At 40.3% G+C, this 22,269-nt stretch overlaps 1 protein-coding gene across 4 annotated transcripts in view; it reads right to left on the bottom strand.

Annotated features, from left to right (window-relative positions):
* The window catches only part of KHSRP (KH-type splicing regulatory protein), a 30,289-nt gene extending 8,941 nt beyond the window's left edge, over positions 1 to 21,348 (bottom strand). For 2 of the 4 annotated variants that reach the window (XM_060763645.2, XM_060763648.2), the window contains exons 1-11: positions 20,996 to 21,348; positions 8,223 to 8,319; positions 7,843 to 7,881; positions 7,521 to 7,566; positions 6,896 to 6,945; positions 5,770 to 5,841; positions 4,592 to 4,649; positions 2,710 to 2,881; positions 2,354 to 2,452; positions 749 to 847; positions 493 to 595 (exon numbers count right to left, since the gene is read on the bottom strand). In XM_060763645.2, the coding sequence (XP_060619628.2) occupies positions 493 to 595; positions 749 to 847; positions 2,354 to 2,452; positions 2,710 to 2,881; positions 4,592 to 4,649; positions 5,770 to 5,841; positions 6,896 to 6,945; positions 7,521 to 7,566; positions 7,843 to 7,881; positions 8,223 to 8,319; positions 20,996 to 21,229 (1,069 nt within the window). In that variant the 5' untranslated portion in view covers positions 21,230 to 21,348. The remainder of the gene's footprint in view (positions 1 to 492; positions 596 to 748; positions 848 to 2,353; positions 2,453 to 2,709; positions 2,882 to 4,591; positions 4,650 to 5,769; positions 5,842 to 6,895; positions 6,946 to 7,520; positions 7,567 to 7,842; positions 7,882 to 8,222; positions 8,320 to 20,995) is intronic. The other 2 variants (XM_060763647.2, XM_060763649.2) reach the window with 1 other exon arrangement.
* Between the last annotated feature and the right edge of the window lie 921 nt (positions 21,349 to 22,269).

The following is a 22,269-nucleotide window of genomic DNA, read 5'->3' as shown; positions in this document are numbered from 1 at the left end:
CCATCAGCTGCAATAAACCATGCCAGTTCCATAGAAGATAATCATGTTAATCAGGTCGCAGGTTCGAATCCGGGGAGAGGCGGGTGAGCTCCCTCTATTAGCTCCAGCTCCTCATGCGAGGACATGACAGAAGCCTCCCCCAAGGATGATAAAACATCAAAAATCATCCAGGCGTCCCCTGGGCAACGTCCTTGCAGACGGCCAATTCTCTCACAACAGGAGCGGTTGCTCCTGACACGACAAAAAAAAAAATCATGTTAATACAAAGAAGTACAAGAGGAAAGGACAGATACAGATTAACACCATTTTTCAGTAAATGGGGACCACAAACAGTGCTGACTGATACAAACAGAATAGGCAACAAGCATGCTACAAGGGTATAGCAAAAAAAGTGAGACAAACCACATGCACATTCAATAGGCCTGGTGTTTCATCATGCAATGTAAAGATATGTCTTGATGAAGGAGGAAGAAACAATACAAGTTGTCTCACCTTGCTTGAACTGTATCCGAACTCCAGCGTCATTTTGTATTTTCTTAATCATTTCGCCACTACGACCAATAACCACCCCAACAGAATGCCTGGGCACAGGGACCTGTACAAGTGAGGTGATGACATATATAACTAGGAATAGCTAAGAGTAAGGTAGGCAAGCAATGTTAGGACCATGAGCTTTTGCTCTATCAAGTTAGGAGGGTTAAGATCTTTCTTGAAACTACCCTCCCCTTGCCCCAGCCAATGCTCTTACATCAATTCCTCCGCCAATCCTGGAACCGTACTCATTCCGGTCACCAAAACCTCCCTGGTCCCGCTCTCGTAAGATGTCCATTACCATTTCACAGGCTTGCTGTAAAGAAAGATGAACATGGATTCTGGAATGATTTGGGTGCCTTCCACATAGAACTTCTTAAAACTCAGGCAGGTTACTTAAAGATTTTCAATGAAAACTCTCTCTTTTACATCAAGTACTTGAAGATGTTTGGATTCAAAAGCATGTGATTAAAAAAGGGGAGGCTGAATAATTCAGAGGAAGCCCACAGTATAAAGAAGAGTAGGAGATTTTAAGATGGTTGTGTGTGGTGCGACCTGGGGCAATAAAAATCACAGAATGAAGTATAAGGAGAGAGAAAAAGGATGCAAAGGACTGAAGGAGGAGGGGGGCAACGTGGTATGAAGGGTGAGGCAGCAGTGGTTTTGGACAGTGATGCATTGAAAAGAGGGCAAGGAGAATTTGTAAGACATTGCGGGAAGGCACCAAATCATAAACTAGTTGTTTATATGAAGGGATAAATAATTTTAATGATATTGTATAATAGGAGTAGTCTGGCAAGCAAATAAGAAAGATCAATAGAATGGTGAAAATTTGTTGTCGAAGGCTTTTATGGCAGGAATCACTGGGTTGCTGTGAGTTTTCCAGGCTGCATAGCCATGTTCCAGAAGCATTCTCTCCTGACGTTTCACTCATATCTATGGCAGGCATCCTCAGAGGTTGTGAGGATGCCTGCCATAGATGTAGGCGAAACGTCAGGAGAGAATGTTTCTGGAACATGGCCATACAGCCTGGAAAATTCACAGCAACCCAGAAAGATGAAATATTAAAAATACTGTATTGCCATTTTGCAATGTATTATTCTTAATTGGGATATTTTATTATTGTTCAATCTTTTGTTGCTGTCAGAACCATAAAAGACGTTTTAATCATTCTTTGCATAAAACAATCACTCTCTATGTAAAGGATTTAATAAACCCTTTATACAAAACAAACATAATATAGAAAGTTTTTCTATTTGGTTTTTATTTAGGAATGTCAGAAACAGAAGTAAGTAACCCGATTGTTTAAGAAATGTCAGCTTTTAAAGGCATGCATCCTGTTTACCAGTAGCTCTCAAGGGAGCTTGCATTACAAACCAAAGTAAAAGTGGAACTCTTGGAATAAAAGGCATTATGTTTGATAAGGTAATAGAAAAATGAGGCAGCCGTCAACACTTCCATAAGGAAGACAACTTCTACAAAACAAGAATCAACTCCATTGCATACATTTCTTCAGTGAGAAATACCCAATTCAGTTATATATACAGCCAAAAGCCAGACAACTCAAAAGTGCACTTAAGACATCTCTCAGCAGATCTCATATCTCCTTCAAAATTATTACTATAGGAAATTAACTGCTTCATTAAAAGTCCATAAATGACAACCTGTACTTTTTAGATGTGCTATTTGTACCTCGGTAATATAAAGCACTTTAATTATATTCCAGGAGCAAAGAAGGAAAAGTACAGTAATCGCCCATTCACTTTCCTCAAACAGACTAAGGGAGTCAGTCAACCTCAGCTAATCCAGTAGTATACTTTACCTGTACTTTGTAGGGGTCACCAATTATCCGAAGAGGCTTATCTACATTTGTGTTTTGTGAACCGTCCTGAATTAAAATCATTTTCACTCCAGCTCGCTCCTGTGGAAAAGAAGATTGGGGGGGGGGGGGGGGGGGGGAAGACAAGTTAAAGGAGTCATTATTGCTCATGGTTCTTACACACTCCTCCACTCAGATATAAATTAACACAATCCCTAGATTTTAGAAAGCTCTAATCTCTGGAGCTATTTTTAAGAGAAAGTCATCCTTGCTCTAGAGAAGGCAGAAGGGCATCAAGAAACACATGAAGACCAGCTTTGAGGGGGAAAAGCAAGACAGAGATTATATGTAGCCCAAACCTGCAACTGTTTGATGGTCTCTCCGCCTTTGCCGATCACCAGGCCTGCCTTCCCAGCTGGGATCATGATTTCCTGCACTGTACCATTTTGCCCGTTGGCGTTATCGTGGAACTGGCCGGGTGGCCCACCACGCCCTCGAGACACGATGTCATCAAGCATCATTTTTGCCTTTCTGCGGAGAAGGGGAAGCCAAGTCGGCACAAAAGTGAGTGATGAGATTTGCAGCCTGTTCCCTGACTAAGAGATTATTAGCCACTGACATGGAACTTCCCTGACTGCCTTCTGACCTCAAGTCATTTGTAAGTGGGAGCATCCTTCCACAGCACAGGTAACGGGATCTGCTCTAATTCTGAACGCAAACACTTAAATACTGCTCTGGCCAGCTGGTCATACCTTGGTGGATGGTACCTTTCTGCAATGCTCCCAGATGTATATGCACCAGTATATGTCACCAATAAGACACTAGTCTGTGTCTATATCTGTCTTAAGTTCCAGAGGTGGGGGACACTGAGGATGTTTCCTACTAAAGGGCTGTAATTGTCAATATCCAATGAAAATTTCGGTTCGATTTCCAACTTCAGTAAAGCTAGATGTCAAACCAAACTGCAACCCACATATGTAGTTCCCTCATTTGTTTGGATTGGGCACATTTCTATCTCACACCCAAGGTAGCTTCCCTTTCAATTGTGTGAGAAAAATAATATACTATAGACACATGAGTATGTATGTGAATACACACACACACACTCTCTCATGTATAAATGGAGAGCAGGTTTTAGGGACAAAATTATGACTTTTGATGGATACGTTTAGGATCATTCTACGGAGAAGGGAAAGCACCAATATTGACTCAGCATTTTCCAACCCAGGCCAGAAAATACATTACGGGAAGAGTAGAAAAGGCCTGTGCTTCTTTTAAGGTTCTCTCAGAATGGACTATGCTCTTGCCTATCTATTCAAAGAAAGGGATGGTTTATTTTTCTACAAGAGTTAAGCTACTGTACTGACACTGATCTGTGAATAAGCTGAACCAGGTTTTATTGGGTTGATTTTTTAAAATAAAATTTATAGACTTAGGTAGGTAGGTAAAGGTAGTCCCCTGACATTAAGTCCAGTCATGTCTGACTCTGGGGTGTGGTGCTCATCTCCATTTCAAAGCCGAAGAGCCAGCATTGCCCGCAGACACCTCCAAGGTCATGTGGCCAGCATGACTGCATGGAGCGCCGTTACCTTCCCGCCAGAGCGGTACCTATTGATCTACTCACATTTGCATGTTTTTGAACTGCTAGGTTGGCAGAAGCTAGGGCTGACAGCGGAAGCTCACGTCGCTCCCCGGAATCGAACCTGCGACCTTTCGATCAACAAGCTCATCAGCTCAGTGCTTTAACCCACTGCGCCACCGGAGTGAGACATGAGTATATAGGGTAACCATTATATCACTAAAATGGTAATCAGAGGATAAAACAACTTGGTCCGTTTAAAAATACATTGCCAGAGCAGGTGGCGAAAACAGAATAAAAGTACATTTGCTTGCCTCCTAAACCTAAGAAGAGGCCAAGTCAAAACACCTCTCTGGAGAAACCTCAATTCACATGCCTCCATTAAGAAGGCCTTGCTGTTCTATGATGGTTTCATGGTAAAAACTGCAGTGGTGCAATTCTCCCTTTGCCTTCAGGCCTGTATTCATCACTCCAACTCACTGCCAATTAGCTCTTAGCATTTACTAAATGAACCCCTACACAAATGAAGCCCTGCTAGCCTGCACAGCACTCCTTGGATTATGTTGTCTGGCCACTGGACTTCACTGGAACACCAGCCCCCTGCCCTCTTGTTTTATGTCTTCTTGAAATGACACTTTGACAAAAGGCAAGTGCCTACTCACTGCACAGATTCTGGTGATCCTGTCAGAGACACACTCCGCTCTGGCATACCTCCGCTGTCTGTAGGAACAAAGACAGGACATCAGGAGAAAAGACTCTTTGTACACACGCATCTCCCCAGCGTGAGCCAGCCCTCCCTCCAATCATAGATCAGCCTAAATCCTCTTCCAAGCTTGACTAGTGCAGACCTATTAAAGACAATATCACAGACAATATCACATTACTGGTATTGAAAGTGCCCGCTTTGCTATCGTGCTGCTGTCTCCTGCAGAATTCTGGGAAATGTAGTTTAGGGTGGAATTCTCAGCTAAAGAGGTCCTCGCCTTCCCTAAACTACATTTCCTAGATAACAAAGTGGGAGCGCTTGCTTTAGAACGGTAATGTGATATTATTCTTTATCTAACTGTTTGCTCACCATTCCGTAACTGATTGAATGTGTCTATACAAATTAGGACTAACATCATCTGTAAGGTTTGAATGAACTAACAGATATCAAAGAAAGGTCCTTCAAAATATACAAAGTAAATAGTGGCTTGCATCTCCTTAGAGCGAATGCTATTGATTAAATTGGATCATTCAGTGAGTAACAGCATGCAAGACTTGCTAGTGCAGTAGCTGAAATTTGAGCATGCAACTGTTAGGAAGCCGCATTGAAGTTGTTGAACTACAGGTCTCATCATGCCTCACTAATGAGAATTCCAACAACAGCTGGAAACCCATATAGTCTCCACCAAAGATTTATTATTGATATTGCTGAACTGAAAGTAAGAAATTCCTGCTAATTACTTGAGACCAAGAATATGTACTTCAAGAATGTTTTACAGCTTGAGCATCCTTATCTGGAATTCCAAAATCCTCTTAAAATTGTCCACATGAGTAGCTGAGATAGTGACATCTGCACTTTCTGAAGATTCAGTGTACACAAACTTATTCATACTTAAAATATGGTATATAAAATTGTCATTTTATAGCCTGACTGTCATGCATGTAAGGTGTACATGAAACATGAATGAATTCTATGTTTCCACTTGGGTCCCATTCCCAAGAAATCTCATTATTTATATGTATGAAAATACAGACATTCCCCTCTCCAATCCAAAACATTTCTGATTCAAATATTTTGGAAACTCAACCTGTATCGAAATTCACCTTAGGCTGTGTTCCTCCACTTTGTACCTACCTGGTGAGATCTGTACTTTGCACCCAGAGTCCTGTTGTATTTTGTTGATCTGCTCCCCTCCTCTTCCTATGACTGCAAAGTGAGGAGAGGTACACTAAGACACTCAAGATAAAAATGAAGGTGTTACTCTATAAATTGACAACTTTTCGCTTTCCTTCCTTTTAACAGATGGGAGGGAGCATTTTGATTGGGTGGGGGAGGGGGGGTGTTCAAAAAGAACAGGCAGGCCCACAGCATATAGAAACTCATCATAACTCCTTTTGTTCCCCTTGCAGACACACGACATTCTGTAAATTAATCTGAGCACAAAAACAAGTAGGAAAAAACTGTAAAAGAATACATAGTTCACTCAATGTCACAGCTTATAGTATACATTCGGAAGAAGGGGGGACAGAATTGCTCCTCTTATAATTCATTTCAAAAACAGGAAACAAAGTACTCAATGGTCTTGGAAGCCACAGAAAGGTATTCTCAAAGAACCAGAAATGTCTGACCAGCGTTGCAGCCAAAACTTCTCTACTAAACTTTCAGCACACTCTAATTTATAACCAGGGCCTTGTGGAAACAGATTCTCTCCAGCTTAGTTAATGCTCTGCTTCAGGCAGTGTTTTGCAGCCACCATTCCTTCTGGCAAGGGCCTACCTTCACTCACAGAAAGTTGATAATCCAATGCAAAGGCTGTAAGCAATAATAATAAAAGAGCTCTGAAAATCTGCAGCACTCTTAGCCTATGAAGTGTCCAGAATCAATCTGTGCTGCCCTTGAAGTCCTGCTCTTTGTGGAAACAGCTCACATGACACCAGCCTCAAGATGCCCTTCTCAACAAGCCCCTATCATTGGAAAAAGATAACTTCTGCCTAACTGTTTCAGAGTGGACCACATCCTCCCCCTCCCTCCCACCTTGTGAGCATGCACAGCCCAGAACACATAAGACTAACTCGAATGCTTGTAATCTCAGAAAATAGACAAAAGGGATCAGAAACCAACCAACCTGCCTGAGCCTTCCCCGTGGGAAGCTCAGCCTACAGGCATTGAGAAGTCAGGAAGGCACTGGTTAGTAAAAGTAAAGTAACAGACTTTCCACTACAGCAACAGCACGTTTCTCCCCTCTCTGTCTAATACTCACTGAGTCCCACCATGCCATCAGGTACTCTGTACTCTTCAGTCACTGTAGACCTGCAAGGAAAATGGTCAACAGCTTAAAGTAAGGAGTGGGAGGGTTACAGAAATGGACCTGATGTTTGCCAGCATCCAACAAGAAAATTTTAAAAAATGGAGAGATCTTCCTGCTCCTGGAAAGTCAGACAGGAAGGTGGCTGAGCAATTACGCACTGCTCTGAGGAGATCACCATTCCCCAGGTCAGCCTGGTAGGACTTGTAGCCAACTCAAGTGGCCCAAAGACCCACAACAGCAGCATTTGCACACAAGGCTCTTAGGACATAGGGCCAGAAACAAAAGCCATGAAACCAAAAGCTACATAAATCATCCTTCATTAATCAGCACAACCTTTCTCTACATAAATAGGACACATAAGTGCCAGGAGTGACTCAATAGTCTTCTAACCATATGTCGCTCACCAATCTGGATGCTGACCTGCACCTAACAAAGGCAGCCTTCTTGATGTGTGTGTTTGGGTGCATTGCAATACTGCCCCCTTGCAGGCAAACTGCACTCACAAGTTGAACATTTTGCATTTTGTTCACCATTTCAACTCAAGCATGTTTGGGGAGAAAGGAAACAGCTAATTTACCTAGGAGGAGGATGGATCGGTCCAAGCTGAGGCGGCGGTGGCATAGCTAAAAAACAAAACAAGAAGAGATTGTGATATTGTCAAAGACAAGCTGTAAGTACACTATAATTCTCTTTTTAAATATATGTATATATATATATAGAGAGAGAGAGAGAGAGAGAGAGAGCGCCACAACAAATTTAAATGCAAGTCTCACCTTCAATTCCATAGAGCCCTCTAAATAGTTTACTTCTTCTCTGTTTTTCAGTATTAATATGAAAAGGAGTAAAACTATTATTAACACAGATTGCTCCTCAATTCTATAAAACTAAACTTTACTTACGTTCTGGCTGAGGGGCCATCTTCTTGCTTTCTGGCTGGTCTGTGAAAACAAAAACAAAGAAATTTATCTAAAAGACTGCCACCACACTTCTCCATTAATTTAAATCCATTTTCAACTACAGGTAGAATTTCATGACTTTTCATGATTACTATATATGTTAATGTATTTACATCAGTTTACAGGCAATTGGGGAAGGCAGCTGTTGTGTTTCCCTGCATTCATTTCAGTGAGATCTATTGAGGATGGTTAAACAAACCCTGACAAAGTAAATGGAACCTTCAGCCATGCTTTAAGGAACAGGCTCTACAGGTACTAAGTCTGGTATATGTACTCAGCAAGACACTGTGTGCATGTGTACAAACTGAACAGTTGTACATTACCTCCATCCTCTAGTTGTCGCTTTTGACCACCAAACCCAAAGTCAGGGGTAGTGTTGTTCACTGTTGTGGCGGAGTCTCCCCCAATTTTAGCAGCTATCTGAAAGCAAAATTGACACTACAATTACTGAAGGGAAAGCATTTCAAAAGCCACGTGGAAAGAAGAGCAAAGAGGCATGCACACCTCAGGAACATCACATTATCAAGTACATAATGCATGTCGTTCATCTGCAAAAAGCACTCTCTTCAGTATGAAGTGGCTTGTTTAAAATGTCATAAAGCCTCAATACAACAATTCAAACTCACTTAAAAATACTGAAATAGGGTCTACGTGAGGCAGCCCTTAAGAAGTTGTTCAGGAACATAATGTGGGAACAGTTTACATTATTTCACCAACTGATCTGAGTCTTCCTACCAAAACATTAACCACACTTGTACATTTCAATCTTTTGTGCAATACTGTGCTGCCTTTTCATTTTAAACTAATTAATTTTACTCTTGTTGCAATAAAATCAAGAAAGCATTATGAAATATCCATTCATAATTACAGAATTTGCAACCTGCTTTTAACATGTTTTAAGACAAAATGTGGCAATGGGAAACACTTCTGTTCAGGGTTTCAATAATTTCAATTTGTACCCTCTAGTTCCCTCTACACCATATTCAGTCAGCTCTCCATGTCCATTGAGTATGGTCATCCATACCGGCCTGATCTGCTTCACCTCTGTCTCAGTGGACAGCTAATACCCACATAGAAAATTCTTATATCTATGTATGTTCCTTCCCAGTAGTCAGTCACTTCATCACATCGTCCTTCTCATGTCACTTTCATTTTTTTCTCTTATACTTGGTCACTCAATTTTCCACTGAGTTCATATGGTGCAGTTTGGGGGGTAATTTGTTCAGCTTTTGTGCTCCCTTGCTGCTACCCTGACCCAAGCAAGGTTTACGGAGCATAATCTCTGGAGGTCAGCTCTCCTTAACCGCCAGCACTGATTCCTTTTCCACTTTAAAAATAAGAGATTTTCAAAGAGCCACTTTTGTCATTGTTACAGCTCTCAAATTGACTTTTCCATAAAATATAGTGAAGTCAAACAGCTGGTTATTCTATATTATTATATTATATATTATTATATTATATTATATATTACGAGAAATGAATGTGTGCCAAATAATGCAAGCAATTGATCATCAAAGTACCAGCCCAATTCCCCTCATCATTGTGCTCAGGCTTGCAGAGTCTTAGCAATGGGAAGAAGAAACAGATCCCACTCTTGTGCTCATGTAGTGAATGCTGTTAAAGCATTATGCCCACTACAACTGACAAGACAGAGATGGGGAGAGAACCAGGACTCTACTCTGTACACCATCGAAATGGTTCTTGCATTGGAACCACTATCCCAATTGGATATTTATCAGTCAGTCACCAAATAAATCAACATTGAGTGCTCTATTCATACAAATGGAACAGCAATATTAAGTATCAAACTAGAGTCTATTAAAGTAAGTTGTGGGTAGAGAAACACAGCAAGAAAAGTAGGCAAATAATGCCAGGATATAGAGTCCTGACAGCAAGGAGTAATAAGGGAAGAGTGGCAAACAAACTGGGTTTAAAGATAAAAGGAGACTTAGGCTGCACCTACACTGTAGAATTAATGCAGTCTGATGACACTTCAATTGTCATGGTTCAAAACTATAGAATCACAAGAGTTGAGTGTTACAAGACTTTTAGCCTTCTCTGCCAAAGAGTGCTGGTGCCTCACCAAATCATGTTTCCAAGACTTCATTGCATTAAGCTGTGGCAGGTAAAGTGTCAAACTGCATTCATTCTATAATGCAGATGCACCCAAAATTGGGAAAGGTGCAAGAGGGAGAGAAAGAGAAAGCAAGACAAAGAAAACACTTGAAACATCAATGCAAATGTTTAAAGGAATACAACCAATAGGAAGAATATATTAGTAAAGTTGATAATTCAAGAGACAGGAAAGCAATTATGAGAAAAGAGAAGTGTGCATACATTTAAATACCAAATGAAAAGCCAATTTTAAATAATTGATTGTTAAGAACAGCTGCAGTTTAGTGGGTGACTTTAATGCACTAATTGATAACCACGTTGGACAATTCCCATGAATCCATAAAGCAAAACAATTAAAACAAACCAAGACAACAGATATAAGTTAATGCTGTAATATTTTGCCAATTTTAACTCTAGTAGAACTATGGTAGTGCTTAATATCATAACATAAGAATTGCATATTTTTAGCTTCTATCACATGCTTAAGGAGCCACTTCTTTTTAAAATCAAAGGTACTAAAAGCCATAAAATAAAATTAACCTCCCCCCCCCCCTTATATATCTCTCTCAGAGTTAATACATTACTTTTTACGAATAAATAGACAATAGAGAATTGGGCAAATGAGTAAGAGAACAGATAGTATTGAGGAAAATTCCAAATGAAATGCAATGTGATTTCAATTATAAAGATACTGAGGTTAGAAAGTTATTAATTGGGAAGCTTGCCATGTCCTTTACTAAGAAAACAATGCTATAAAAGATGGAAGTGACACTTATCCAAAATTATACATGCATAGGGCTATGAGGAACAAATCTAAATACACAGTAAAAACAAAACCTGCAGTGGTTTAATAAAATTGGACTAGAACACAAAATGGGGGTGTGGTCACATACCCTTTGCATTATTCCTTTCGAGGGGAGGCATATAATAGATACCTCTCAAGAAAAAACTCCAGATTTAGAAAGAATTTTCTAAGTAAGAGTAAGGAAATCAAAGAAAAAACTTTTTTTGCCAGCTCATAACCCCCCTGAAGCTCATTCAGACTCCCTTGAGGTCCATGGTGGGCATTTTAAAGGGAGGGAAAGGAGTAATCGCTTAAAGATCATAGGAAAGCTTCTCAACATTGTGCTTGTGGGCATCACAGTGTCAGATGTGTCTCATGGGAGTGCCCAAATCTTTCATTTCTCCTCATTTATTTTATAATTCAGGTCACAATCTTATGGCTCTGGTACAATACCATAGAGCTGATCAGATCTGTTCAAAGCTGAGATTTCAAGACTATTCTCTTGGCTTCATCTGTGATGGCCATATTTTTTAGTTTAGGGACAAGTATATTATAGGAGTGTGTTGAAAAAGAGATCGAGAGGGGAGGGGAATGTACATCTGGGCTCACAGACTTAGAATTGCCATAAATATTTTCTTCCCAGTAAGCACAATTGGAGGAAAATATTCTTAAAAAGGAAATGAATAGCTGAAAATAGCCAATTAAAAAGGATAAATGGAGCCTCCCCCCAGAGCTGTTGTCTAGCCAGTTTGATTTCATCAGAACACTGGAAATGGTATTTCTCCATTTTCACATCTCCCACCTCAGTCAGACTGCTCTATTAGAAGAGGTAAGACAAAGCTAAATTAATGAATGTGAGAAATTAATGAATGAAAGAAAACCCAATTCCTGAGTCAAAAGGATTGCAGGGCTAAATATCTGCTTTCCTTGGTGTGGAAAAGGCATCCAAGAAGTTAGAATGAGTAAGGGTTTTTTTTAACTTTAGAAGTAATTAGTTCTGAAGGAATTTTAGTTTAGTAAGAGTTATATACAATTCATTCATTCACTTTATTAATAGACCCCAGTTAGAAGGCATTGATATGAGGTCTAGGAGATATGCTTAACATAGGCACCTGGTAAGGATGCCTGACATCAGACTCCTTTCCTTTTATGCACCAATTTGTTCATGATTAAAACAAAATGAATGCTAATATCAAATCAAGTCTTATAAAACAAGAACATTTCATTACATGCTGATGTTGTGGCATCCGGCATACAAATAACCATTTATCTGCTATAACAATATATCAAGATTAGATTACTTTTAAGTACAAGAGAATGAAAGGGAAAAACAAAAGTGCTTCTCTGGTTTAGGAAACTAAACTGCAAACTATTTCTGTTTGATTCAATTTCAAGAAAAATATTACAGAATAAGCAGAACCTTTTAATATTGTCATCAACATCAAAATAATATACTTGCAAATACTGAGATAACAATCTCCCACATCATGGAGACCTGCTGGAGGACGTAGAGATTCTCTCTAGGGACCCCTAGGTTACCCAGAGCAATTCTATGGTCAGCTTCCAAAAGATGATGACCATAGAATTGTCCTGGAGGAACTAGACATTCCTAGAGAAGCATTATCTCCTGTAAAAATGAGAGGACTTTTTCATCAGCATTTTATGGGTGTGCTGTGCCCTGACCCCCACTGGGTGTGGAAGGTTGACTATACTTATTAAATGGAGCATGCTGCAGAAGTCACCTATTTCAAACCTTTGAGAAAATGGTTGAGATGACTAGCCCATCATACACCATCAAATATGGTCCTGAATATATTACATTGATAGAGGGGTCGCTTGGCCAAATCTCTTGAATATTTTGTGCTATGAATATTTTCTTATTTATTATTTGTTTTCTCCACAGCACTGAAAAGCTAAAACACATTATTACATTTTTTTTTGTAAAACAAGCACTATTCAAAGCATAGATATAAAGGTTACTATCTAAAATGAGGTGTTTGATATGTTATCCATGACTAAGGAATACTGGAATAACTGGAGGAGAAATGTAGGAGATCAAAGGACAATGTTGGTCTGGAAATATAAGTCAAAGAACTTATTCCCTCCAAAATAATTTTAAAACATCATCTACAGGTAATTGTTACTGAATACAACAGAAACAGGTTAGAAGGAGTAGACTGCCAAAGACATGAGACCACAAGTGTTTCCAACCCTTGAGAGTGAAGGTGTATTCTTCAAATGGCTGCTGCAATGGAACAGCCCATCACAAAATACTCATAACACAGATCTATTTCTTATTGTCTGATTCATCTCAATTGGCTTAACCTGCAGGTTGCCTCAGCTGGTACGGTGTATTTTGCAACCATCCTAACTTCTCTGTTTTTAACATCATCCCAGCTCTATCCTAGTGGCCTCAACGCCACTATATTCCTAATACCAGGCAGTGGCAATGACGTCTGTACTCTTCTTTTACTGTCATTAAAACAATCAGAATAGTTCTATACATGAAGCAGAGAAAACATCTGTCTCATGGGAACCCGCTGTTGAAAAGTGGATATGATACAGCAGATGGTGAGAGATGAGGACAATGGGCGATGACCTGATAAAGGTTACACCAATGTAGAGACACTAGGCTGACTTAGATGCAACATCAAACCATAGCTCAATGCTACACAAACGGGCCTGTAGATACACCCTTTGTCTCATACTGTATAATTCAGCTCTTTAGGAGCAATTCTCATTTTTGTTTTGTCTGGGAATGAAACTACCGTCTGCAACAAACTTCAGAGAAATCAAGAATTAATTCATATGGCACCAGATCATGGTTAGATGCTGCTCCTGAACTGTCCTGCTATAACCTCAAGAACAGCAGCAGGTCCAATGATAGTACAAGAATTACAATATAAAAACGGTATCACATTTCTAGCCAATATAGACTATAATAGCTGAAATGAGGTGGCTGATCAAACAAAGGGCATGCAGAGGGCAACGAGCCTGAGACAAGGAAGTCAATAAGCTATTTAGGTATCAAGGCACACAACTGAAACAGTAAGGAATGGGTTGCAGTGACTCCCATCAGTTAACCATAGTCAAACCTGACAGATGATACTGTGAAAGAGGTAAGACAAAAAAACAAACAAACAAACAAGCACACTAAAGTATGATAATATCAGTATGAAGCATGGAGTCTTCTTTTTCTCTCATGAGTCTGCACGGGTCAAACACCAATGACTGTGCTTATGTAAGATCTATTAATTGGACTTCAGCATTCAAAATAGGATATGCTACATGTTTTAAAGATTGCTTCTGAGAACTTGAATTTAATCACAGTGCTAAAAAACTGACACATTGGTTTATTTGTCCCACAATGATGACAGGGAGTATTTGACAAGATGATAGCATTCTAGAAACATCTTTTAAATGACAGTATTCTAATCACATTGTGTCACCCAAACAAAGCTGTTAATGGGGTTCACAAACATCAGTTTAAAAAAAAACCCCTCTTAAATAGTAAAATTGTTAAAATATTTCCAACAGTAAAAAAAAAAATCAGTATTATAATTTCAGGGACCCTTGGGGTATAACACTGGCTAAGTTGGTTTTCCACCCTGAGATAGCCATAACTATCCAAATGCAAATCCTAAACTGATTTTTACAAGGGATTTAACATAGGTACAAGCAGAATTTAGAAACCTATACAGTTCAAGGTCAGAAATGGTTATGTGTTTAGATATTGTTAGACACACTATACTGGTATCTATGGTTGGCCAAATGTTTTCACTTCAAATGAAAGCAGATGTTGCAGGAGTCAATTTTCTGCAATGTCATATGATACATCAACTATGGTCTCTTTTATGGAGTACTTCGTCAAAGTAGCAGTAGCTGAGAAATTATTGAAATTATAAAGCATTTATCTCACCTTATATACTACCTAGAAGTTCCTTTTTAGCAAAAATTTTTACTACAGAGCTAAATAAAACCAACATAACTCTTTGGTGCTCTTTTCTGCATGTGGGATGCTATATCCAAATTTAAGGACCCTTCCACACTGCTATATAACCCAGAATATCAAGGCAGAAAACCCCACAGTATCTGCTTTGAAGTGGGTTATCTGAGTCCCCACTGGCTTATAGCCCAATTCAAAGCAGATAATGTGGGATTTTATTCAGCTGTGTGGAAGAGGCCTTAGGTATCTGATGGCTCACACCACTGCAAGATTTTATTGCAATAACTTTGGTTTAGTGGGCAAATGCATATAAAGGTCTACACACAACTCAAGGAAACGCTATAATTACAATAATTATACCTTCCTTCAGGTGTCTAAAGCACTCGTGTTTCTGATGTTTTCAAAGAAAACAAAGGTCCAAGATGGGATACTGTACCAGGTACAGTATACAAAGATGTCATTCATATCCTAAAGCAAGAATTGCACCGAACAATTGCCATCATCTGCTCCTTCCTTATTCCCATTCATGCAGTCCTTTTCTTGTATAGTGCTGCAAACCCAGACAAGGAAGGATCACTGCCACAGATCAGAATTTTACAAGGAATCTGGCTGCATCAATCTGGGAAAATAAGCCAAATACTACTTATGTGCAGCAGTCTCAGCTTTGCTTACTTAGCAGGTGAATGCTATGTTGGAAAAGCACAGATCCTAAAGAGTCAACTTTACATCACAGTATAATATGTAAGGGCCATCTTCCCCAGCCCAGTGATCTCCAGATGTTTGATTATAGCCCCCATCTTTTCCAGCCTGTGTTCTTTTGGAAAGTTGCAGGTTGCCCACCTGTTCTCTTCAAAGGAGAACCAGCGTGGCATAGTGGTTTGAGCATTGGACTATGACTCTACAGACTGGTGGTCACAAAACCCACTCTTTTACCCTCAGAAGAAAGTAATAATAAATGCCTGAACAAATCTTGGCAAAAAAAATCTTGAGATGAAATTCACTTTAAGATCGCCATAGTTTGGAAATAACTCAAGACACAAAATAACTCTTGGAAGACCTGTGGAGGAAAATACAATACCCATTTTCTGTTTCCACGTGCCACCTCCTTCTCCTCCAGCAACAACTACTTAGCTCCCTCAGGCCCCTTCCACACAGCTGAATAAAACCCCACATTATCTTCTTTGAACTGGTATATATGGCAGTGTGGACTCTGATAATCCAGGGCCCTTCCACACAGCCCTATATCCCAGACTATCAAGGCAGAAAATCCCACAATATCAGCTTTGAACTGGGTTATTTGAGTCCACATTCTGCCTTGATATTCGGGGATATAGAGCTGTGTGGAAGGGCCCCAGTTCAAAACAGATATTGTTGGATTTTCTGCCTTGATATTCTGGGTTATATTGCTTTGTGGAAGGGTCCTCAGAAGCTGATTTATAACACAATTAGCAATGAAAGCAACTGCACGCAGTCCCTGAGTTACAGACATCCAACATGCATATGACTCATAGTTAAGAACAGGAGTGAAACAACAGGAAGTTGGAGGAAATCTACCTCTAGGAAAGAAAATTCATTCCTGGAAGAGTTATCATGGGGAAAAAGGTGTCCCCACTGAAGCTTTCTCACCAATGCTTCTTTCCAATGGTCACAGAGACAGAAAATGAGGACACAGACAGCAAAACAAACATTAAAGGGGTGTTAACCCTTCTCTGTGCCATCCAAAACTTTAAAAATTGGCTGGAGTTAGCACTTTAAATGTACCTGCTACGTAAAAATTCAATTTAAGAACTAACTTACAGAAACTATCTTGTCAGTAATCCGGGGGCTGCCTGAACATGAAAGTATTTGAACAGGTACTCCATAGTGGTTAGTAAAGACATCTGAACATAGGTGTTCTAAAAGAACACTGTAACTTTTCACTTAATCGTATCAGGATGCTTCCCAAGATACTTACCATTAATACCTGCCCCCTTCCAAATTATAAGACTGTGCTTTTAACAGCGCATCAAATTTTCTACTTTTTCTGGGGGAACCTAGACTTCATCTAGGCATGCAGAAAAATAACACAGCAGAATCTTGAGATGGCAATATATATCATTTCAGGTTGCCAATGGGGCCCAATTGTTTCAATATCTTCACTGCTAAACTGACAGATACACTCCTTACAAGTTCAAAAATGCTGTGCAAAGAAAGAACAGGTAGGTTTACCAGAGGCTTCTTCCTAATACACATTTTCTATTTACAATGATAAAAATATTTTTTTCAATAGCTTTCAGCTCAATTAAGACATACGGGCAAAACAGAACAAACAGTTCACACCCTCCTCTGAATGCAAGGGGAAAGAACAGCAGAACTTTTAGCTGCCAGTCTTGCATTATAGCCACATTTCGTATGTAGCCATAAAAACGATATTTACATAAGCAATGGAACACCATCCAGCAGAGAGTATGTCAGCTTAGAACATCTCCCTAATTTCTTCATCTGTGCTTCAATTTAATAACTTTGCAAATCACATTTAAAAACAAGGTCCAACATTAAGAAATGGGCTCACATTACATCTTGCAACTGGAATTGGTAAAACCCATTCTTTCTTTTTTCTGATATAAAAAGCAAGTCCCAATTTTCTCTACACATTTCATAGGAAGTGATAGCAGAATGACAGCAATGATTTCTGGATGGTTTGTATGTAAGTTGGAAGAGCTACATTTTTATGTGTAACTTCAGCCTCCCTCTCTCTCTCTTAATTTTGGACAGCATAGGGAAGGGTGAAAACCTCTGTGGTGTTTGGTTTGCTGTGGGTGCCCCTCTTCAGAAGATTCCCCCACTCTTTCTGTCCCTGTGATCATTGGATTTTGAAAAATGTGGCTTGTTGTGGAAGCAATGATTGGTGAGAAAGCTTCAACAGAGACTCCCTTTCCCCATGATAATTCTTTCGGGAGTGGATTTCCCTTCCTAGGGGCAGATGTCTCTCACTTCCTGTTGTCCCAGCCCCATTCTTAATTATGTGTCATTTGTAAGTAGGATGCTTGTAACTTGGGGCCATGTCTATACCTCATCTTTATCCCCTCATCCATATTCTACAATATCAACAAACACAAGAAATTCAATGCAATCTCTGCATTCTTATTCTTATAAACTCTTCTTGCCATGATTAGAACCACATAATCAGAGTTGGAAAATACCACAATCACTTGCCATAAAGGAAAAGCACAAGCCAAAGCACTCCCAACAGATGGCCATCCAAGCCCTTCTTCAAAACCTCTAGAGAAGGGGCCTCCGCCACACTCCAAGGCAGTGAATTCCATAGCTAAACAGCAATTATGGTCAGGAGTTTCTTCCTAAATATAATTACTATAATATAATAAATATTATTGTTATAATGTTTTAGATCAAGTCAGGGAGTGCTGTGGTTTTTAACGTTGAACATGTTTAGTGGTTTTTAACCGGGAATTTTCAATACTATTTCTATTTAATCTTGACTTAATGTTTGCCTATTTGTATATTTTAAATTGTATGCTGTTGCTTTTATGTTAAGTTGCTTTGAGTCTCCTGCAGGAGAGATAAAGCGGGGTATAAATAAATAAAATAATTTTATCCATTTATATCCAATAAGACTCAAGTTTTATTTTTTATTTATCATGTCAGAAGCGAATTGAGAAATCAGTTATAATGTAAAAAAAAAACAACCACAAAGTTAAAAATTTGGCATTATACTAAATTTCCTTTGATGAGAAGCTGGCTACTTTGAGTGCCTCTGTAAGATTTTATATGCATGATTTTACATGCTTTCATGGCTTTAATTTGGATTGTTTTTAAGATTAATGTTGTTTAATACTGCTTCAATATTTGTAGATTTGTATTGAAATGCTTGTAGTTGTGAGCTGCTTTGCATCTCCGTATGGGGAGAAAAGCAAGACATCCGCAGAAAATCCCACATTACCTGCTTTGAACTGAGTTATCTGAGTCCACACTCAGATAATGTGGGATTTCCTGCCTTGATACTCTGGAATATAGGGCTGTGTGGAAGGGCGCTCAGACAACCCAGTTCAAAAATTGTGGGATTTTCTGCCTTGATATTCCAGTTCAAAGCAGATATTCTGGGTTATATGGCTGTGTGGAAGGGCCCCATGTTCAAAGCAGGTATTGTGGGATTTTCTGCCTTGATATTCAAAGGCCCCTTCCACACTGAATACAATCCCACAATATCTGCTTTGAACTGGAATATATCCCAGGGCCCTTCCATACAGCCATATAACCCAGAATATCAAGACAGAACATCCCACAATATCTGCTTTGAACTGGAATATATCCCAGGGCCCTTCCATACAGCCATATAACCCAGAATATCAAGGCAGAACATCCCACAATATCTGTTTTGAACTGGGATACCTGAGTCCACACTGCCATATATTCCTGTTCAAAGCAGATAATGTGGGATTTTCTGCCTTGATATTCAAAGGCCCCTTCCACACAGCTGAATACAATCCTACAATATCTGCCTTGAACTGGAATATATCCCAGGGCCCTTCCACACAGCCATATAACCCAGAATATCAAGGCAGAACATCCCACAATATCTGTTTTGAACTGGGATATCTGAGTCTACACTGTCATACGTTCCATTTCAAAGTAGATAATGTGGAATATTATTCTGCTGTGTGGAAGGGGGCCCAGGATCTGATCCCAGGTTTTCTGTTTATTCCAGAATATCTGGCAGTGCAGACTCATATAATCCATTATCATATAATCATATAATCCAGTTTAAAGTGGAACACCTGGGATCAGATCCTGGAGTATAGGGCCTGTCTAGAAGGGCCCTCATGTAACCCAATTCAAAGCAGATATTGTAGGATGTCTGCCTTGATATTCTGGGTTGTATGGCTGAAGGACCCTATAGCTAAATCTATATAAATAAAAATGTAATGTTCGTTTGTGGGATTAACAGAACTCAAAAACCACTGGACAAATTGACACCAAATTTGGACATAAGACACCTAACAACCCAATGTATGTCCTTCACTCAAAAAAATTCATTTTGTCATTTGGGAGTTGTAGTTGCTGGGATTTATAGTTCACCTACAATCAAAGAGCATTCTGAACCACGCCAACAACGGAAGAACTAAACTTGGCACACAGTTCTCCCACGACCAACAGAAAATACTGGAAGAGTTTGGTGGGCAATGCCCTTTGGTTTCTGAGTTGTAGTTCACCTACGTCCAGAGATCACTGTGGACTCAAACAATGAAGGATCTGGACCAAACTCTACACGAATACTCAATATGCCCAAATGTGAACACTGGTGGAGTTTGGGGAAAATAGAATCTTGACATTTGGGAGTTGTAATTGCTGGGATTTATAGTTCACCTACAATCACAGAGCATTCTTTGATGGTTCAATTCAACAACTGAATTGAACCAAACTTGGCACACAGTTCTCCCATCATCAATAGAAAATACTGGAAGGGTTTGGTGGGCAGTGCCCTTTGGTTTTGGAGTTGTAGTTCACCTACATCCAGAGATCACTGTGGACTCAAACAATGATGGATCTGGACCAAACTCTACACGAATACCCAATATGCCCAAATGTGAACACTGGTGGAGTTTGAAGAAAATGGAATCTTTACATTTGGGAGTTTTATTTGCTAGGATTTATAGTTCACCTACAATCACAGAGCATTCTGAACCCCACCAACGATTGAATTGGGCCAAACCTCCCACACAGAACCCCCATGTGGGCCACAGCAACACGTGGCAGGGGACAGCTAATCTATATCTAAAAATGACTAAATTAAAAAAAATCAGAATAAAAGTTAAAAATACATATTCTTAACGGTTTGGAAACCAAAGCGTTAAAACTACTGAAATGCCCCCTCGACACAGCTGAATCAAATCCTACATTATCTGCTGGGTTATATGGCAGCGTGGACTCAGATAACCCAGTTCAAAGCAGATTCTGTGAGATTTTCTGCCTCGATATTCTGGGTTAAATGGCTGTGTGGAAGAAGGGCCCAAAGAGAAATCTATTGGACATAAATCAATAAAATTTATGTAACAGTGGAGTGTGTCCACTCTCTGGGTGTAGGCCTCAAAGGGACTGAGGGCCATTCGCACATTAGTGTGAAGGCAGCCTGACACGGCTCCAACTGCCCTGGCCCAATGCTGTGGGATCCTGGGAGCTGTAGTTTCTGCTTTCCCTCATGGCTGGGCCTCCCCGTCCTCCTTCCTCCTCCTCCTCTCCCCGAGTTCCCTCACCTGCCGGGCCCGCTGGACCGCATCGGCGAAGGCGTCCTTGCGGATCCCACCTGGTCCCGGGCCGGCCGCTCCTCCGGCCTGTCCGCCTCCCCCGCCGCCTCCTCCACCTCCTCCTCCTCCGCCGCCGCCGCCGCCTTGGTTGGGAGGCCCCGCAGGCCCGGCTCCTCCACCTGCTCCCGCGCCCGGCGGCCCAGCAGACGGCGGCGGGGGCCCGGCGGCGCTATAGTCCGACATGGCGGCAGAGACGAAGGCTCAACGCGGGAAGCAAGGCCTCAAGCGCGCGCTCGCTCCTTCGCTCGCTTCACCCCCCCCTCACTCACTCACTCACACACGCAGGCACGCACGCGCGCGCGCACGGCACGCTGGGAGCGCGAGGGCTGGGCGGGACTTTCCCAGCCACCTGCCCGCCTTCTCTCAGGAGGCCAATCGTCCCAGGGTTCGGTGACAGACAGCTTCGAGAATCCAATGGGCATGAAGACAAAATAGTGGGGCTAGGGAAATATAGAAATCAAATTGCTGGAAGAAACATTAACGACCATAGCTATGCAGATGACACCACTTTGATGGCCGAAAGCGAGGAGGTGCTGAGGAGCCTTCTAACCAATGTGAAAGAAGAAAGTGAAAAAGCTGGGTTGCAGTTAAACATAAAAAACCCCAAGATTATAGCAACATGAATGATTGACATGGCTACAATATTGGCAAATCAAAGAGAAGTATCAATTGGATAAAGAAGTAGGGTTCTCAAATGGTAAAGACTTTTGGGATAAAATACTAGAAACAGAAAGGAAACTAATAACAAAACTATACAAACAACTTAGAATGGCAATTAGAATCTAGAGAAGACAAAAATTACATGAAAAGATGGAATGAAAATTTAAGGAAATTTGGAGGAAAAGATTAAAATGCACATACGCCACCGACCTTAGGGAAAACTGGATCAAAATGTCACTAAGATGGTATCTAACCCCCCCAAAATTAGGGAAAATATATAATAACACAAGTTCGACCTGTTGGAAATGTAAGAAGAAAGAAGGTTCCTACTTTCACATGTGGTGGACCTGTGAAAAAGCGAAAGTCTATTGGAAGAAGATACAAAAAGAAATACAAAATATGTTAAAAATAAAATTACCAATGAAACCAGAGCTGTTCCTATTGAGAATGTACGATAACAATATAGAAAAAAATAAAGACAAAATACTAATTTTAGCGATAACGGCCGCAAGGATGTGCTATGCAAAAAAATGGAGGCAAACAGAAACACCAGAAGAAGATGA

This window comes from Anolis sagrei, chromosome 2, assembly GCF_037176765.1.
Source record: "Anolis sagrei isolate rAnoSag1 chromosome 2, rAnoSag1.mat, whole genome shotgun sequence".
Taxonomy (NCBI): Eukaryota; Metazoa; Chordata; class Lepidosauria; order Squamata; family Dactyloidae; genus Anolis; species Anolis sagrei.
The sequence above is the reverse complement of the archived record's forward strand: the minus strand, read 5'-3'. Positions and strand labels throughout refer to the sequence as shown.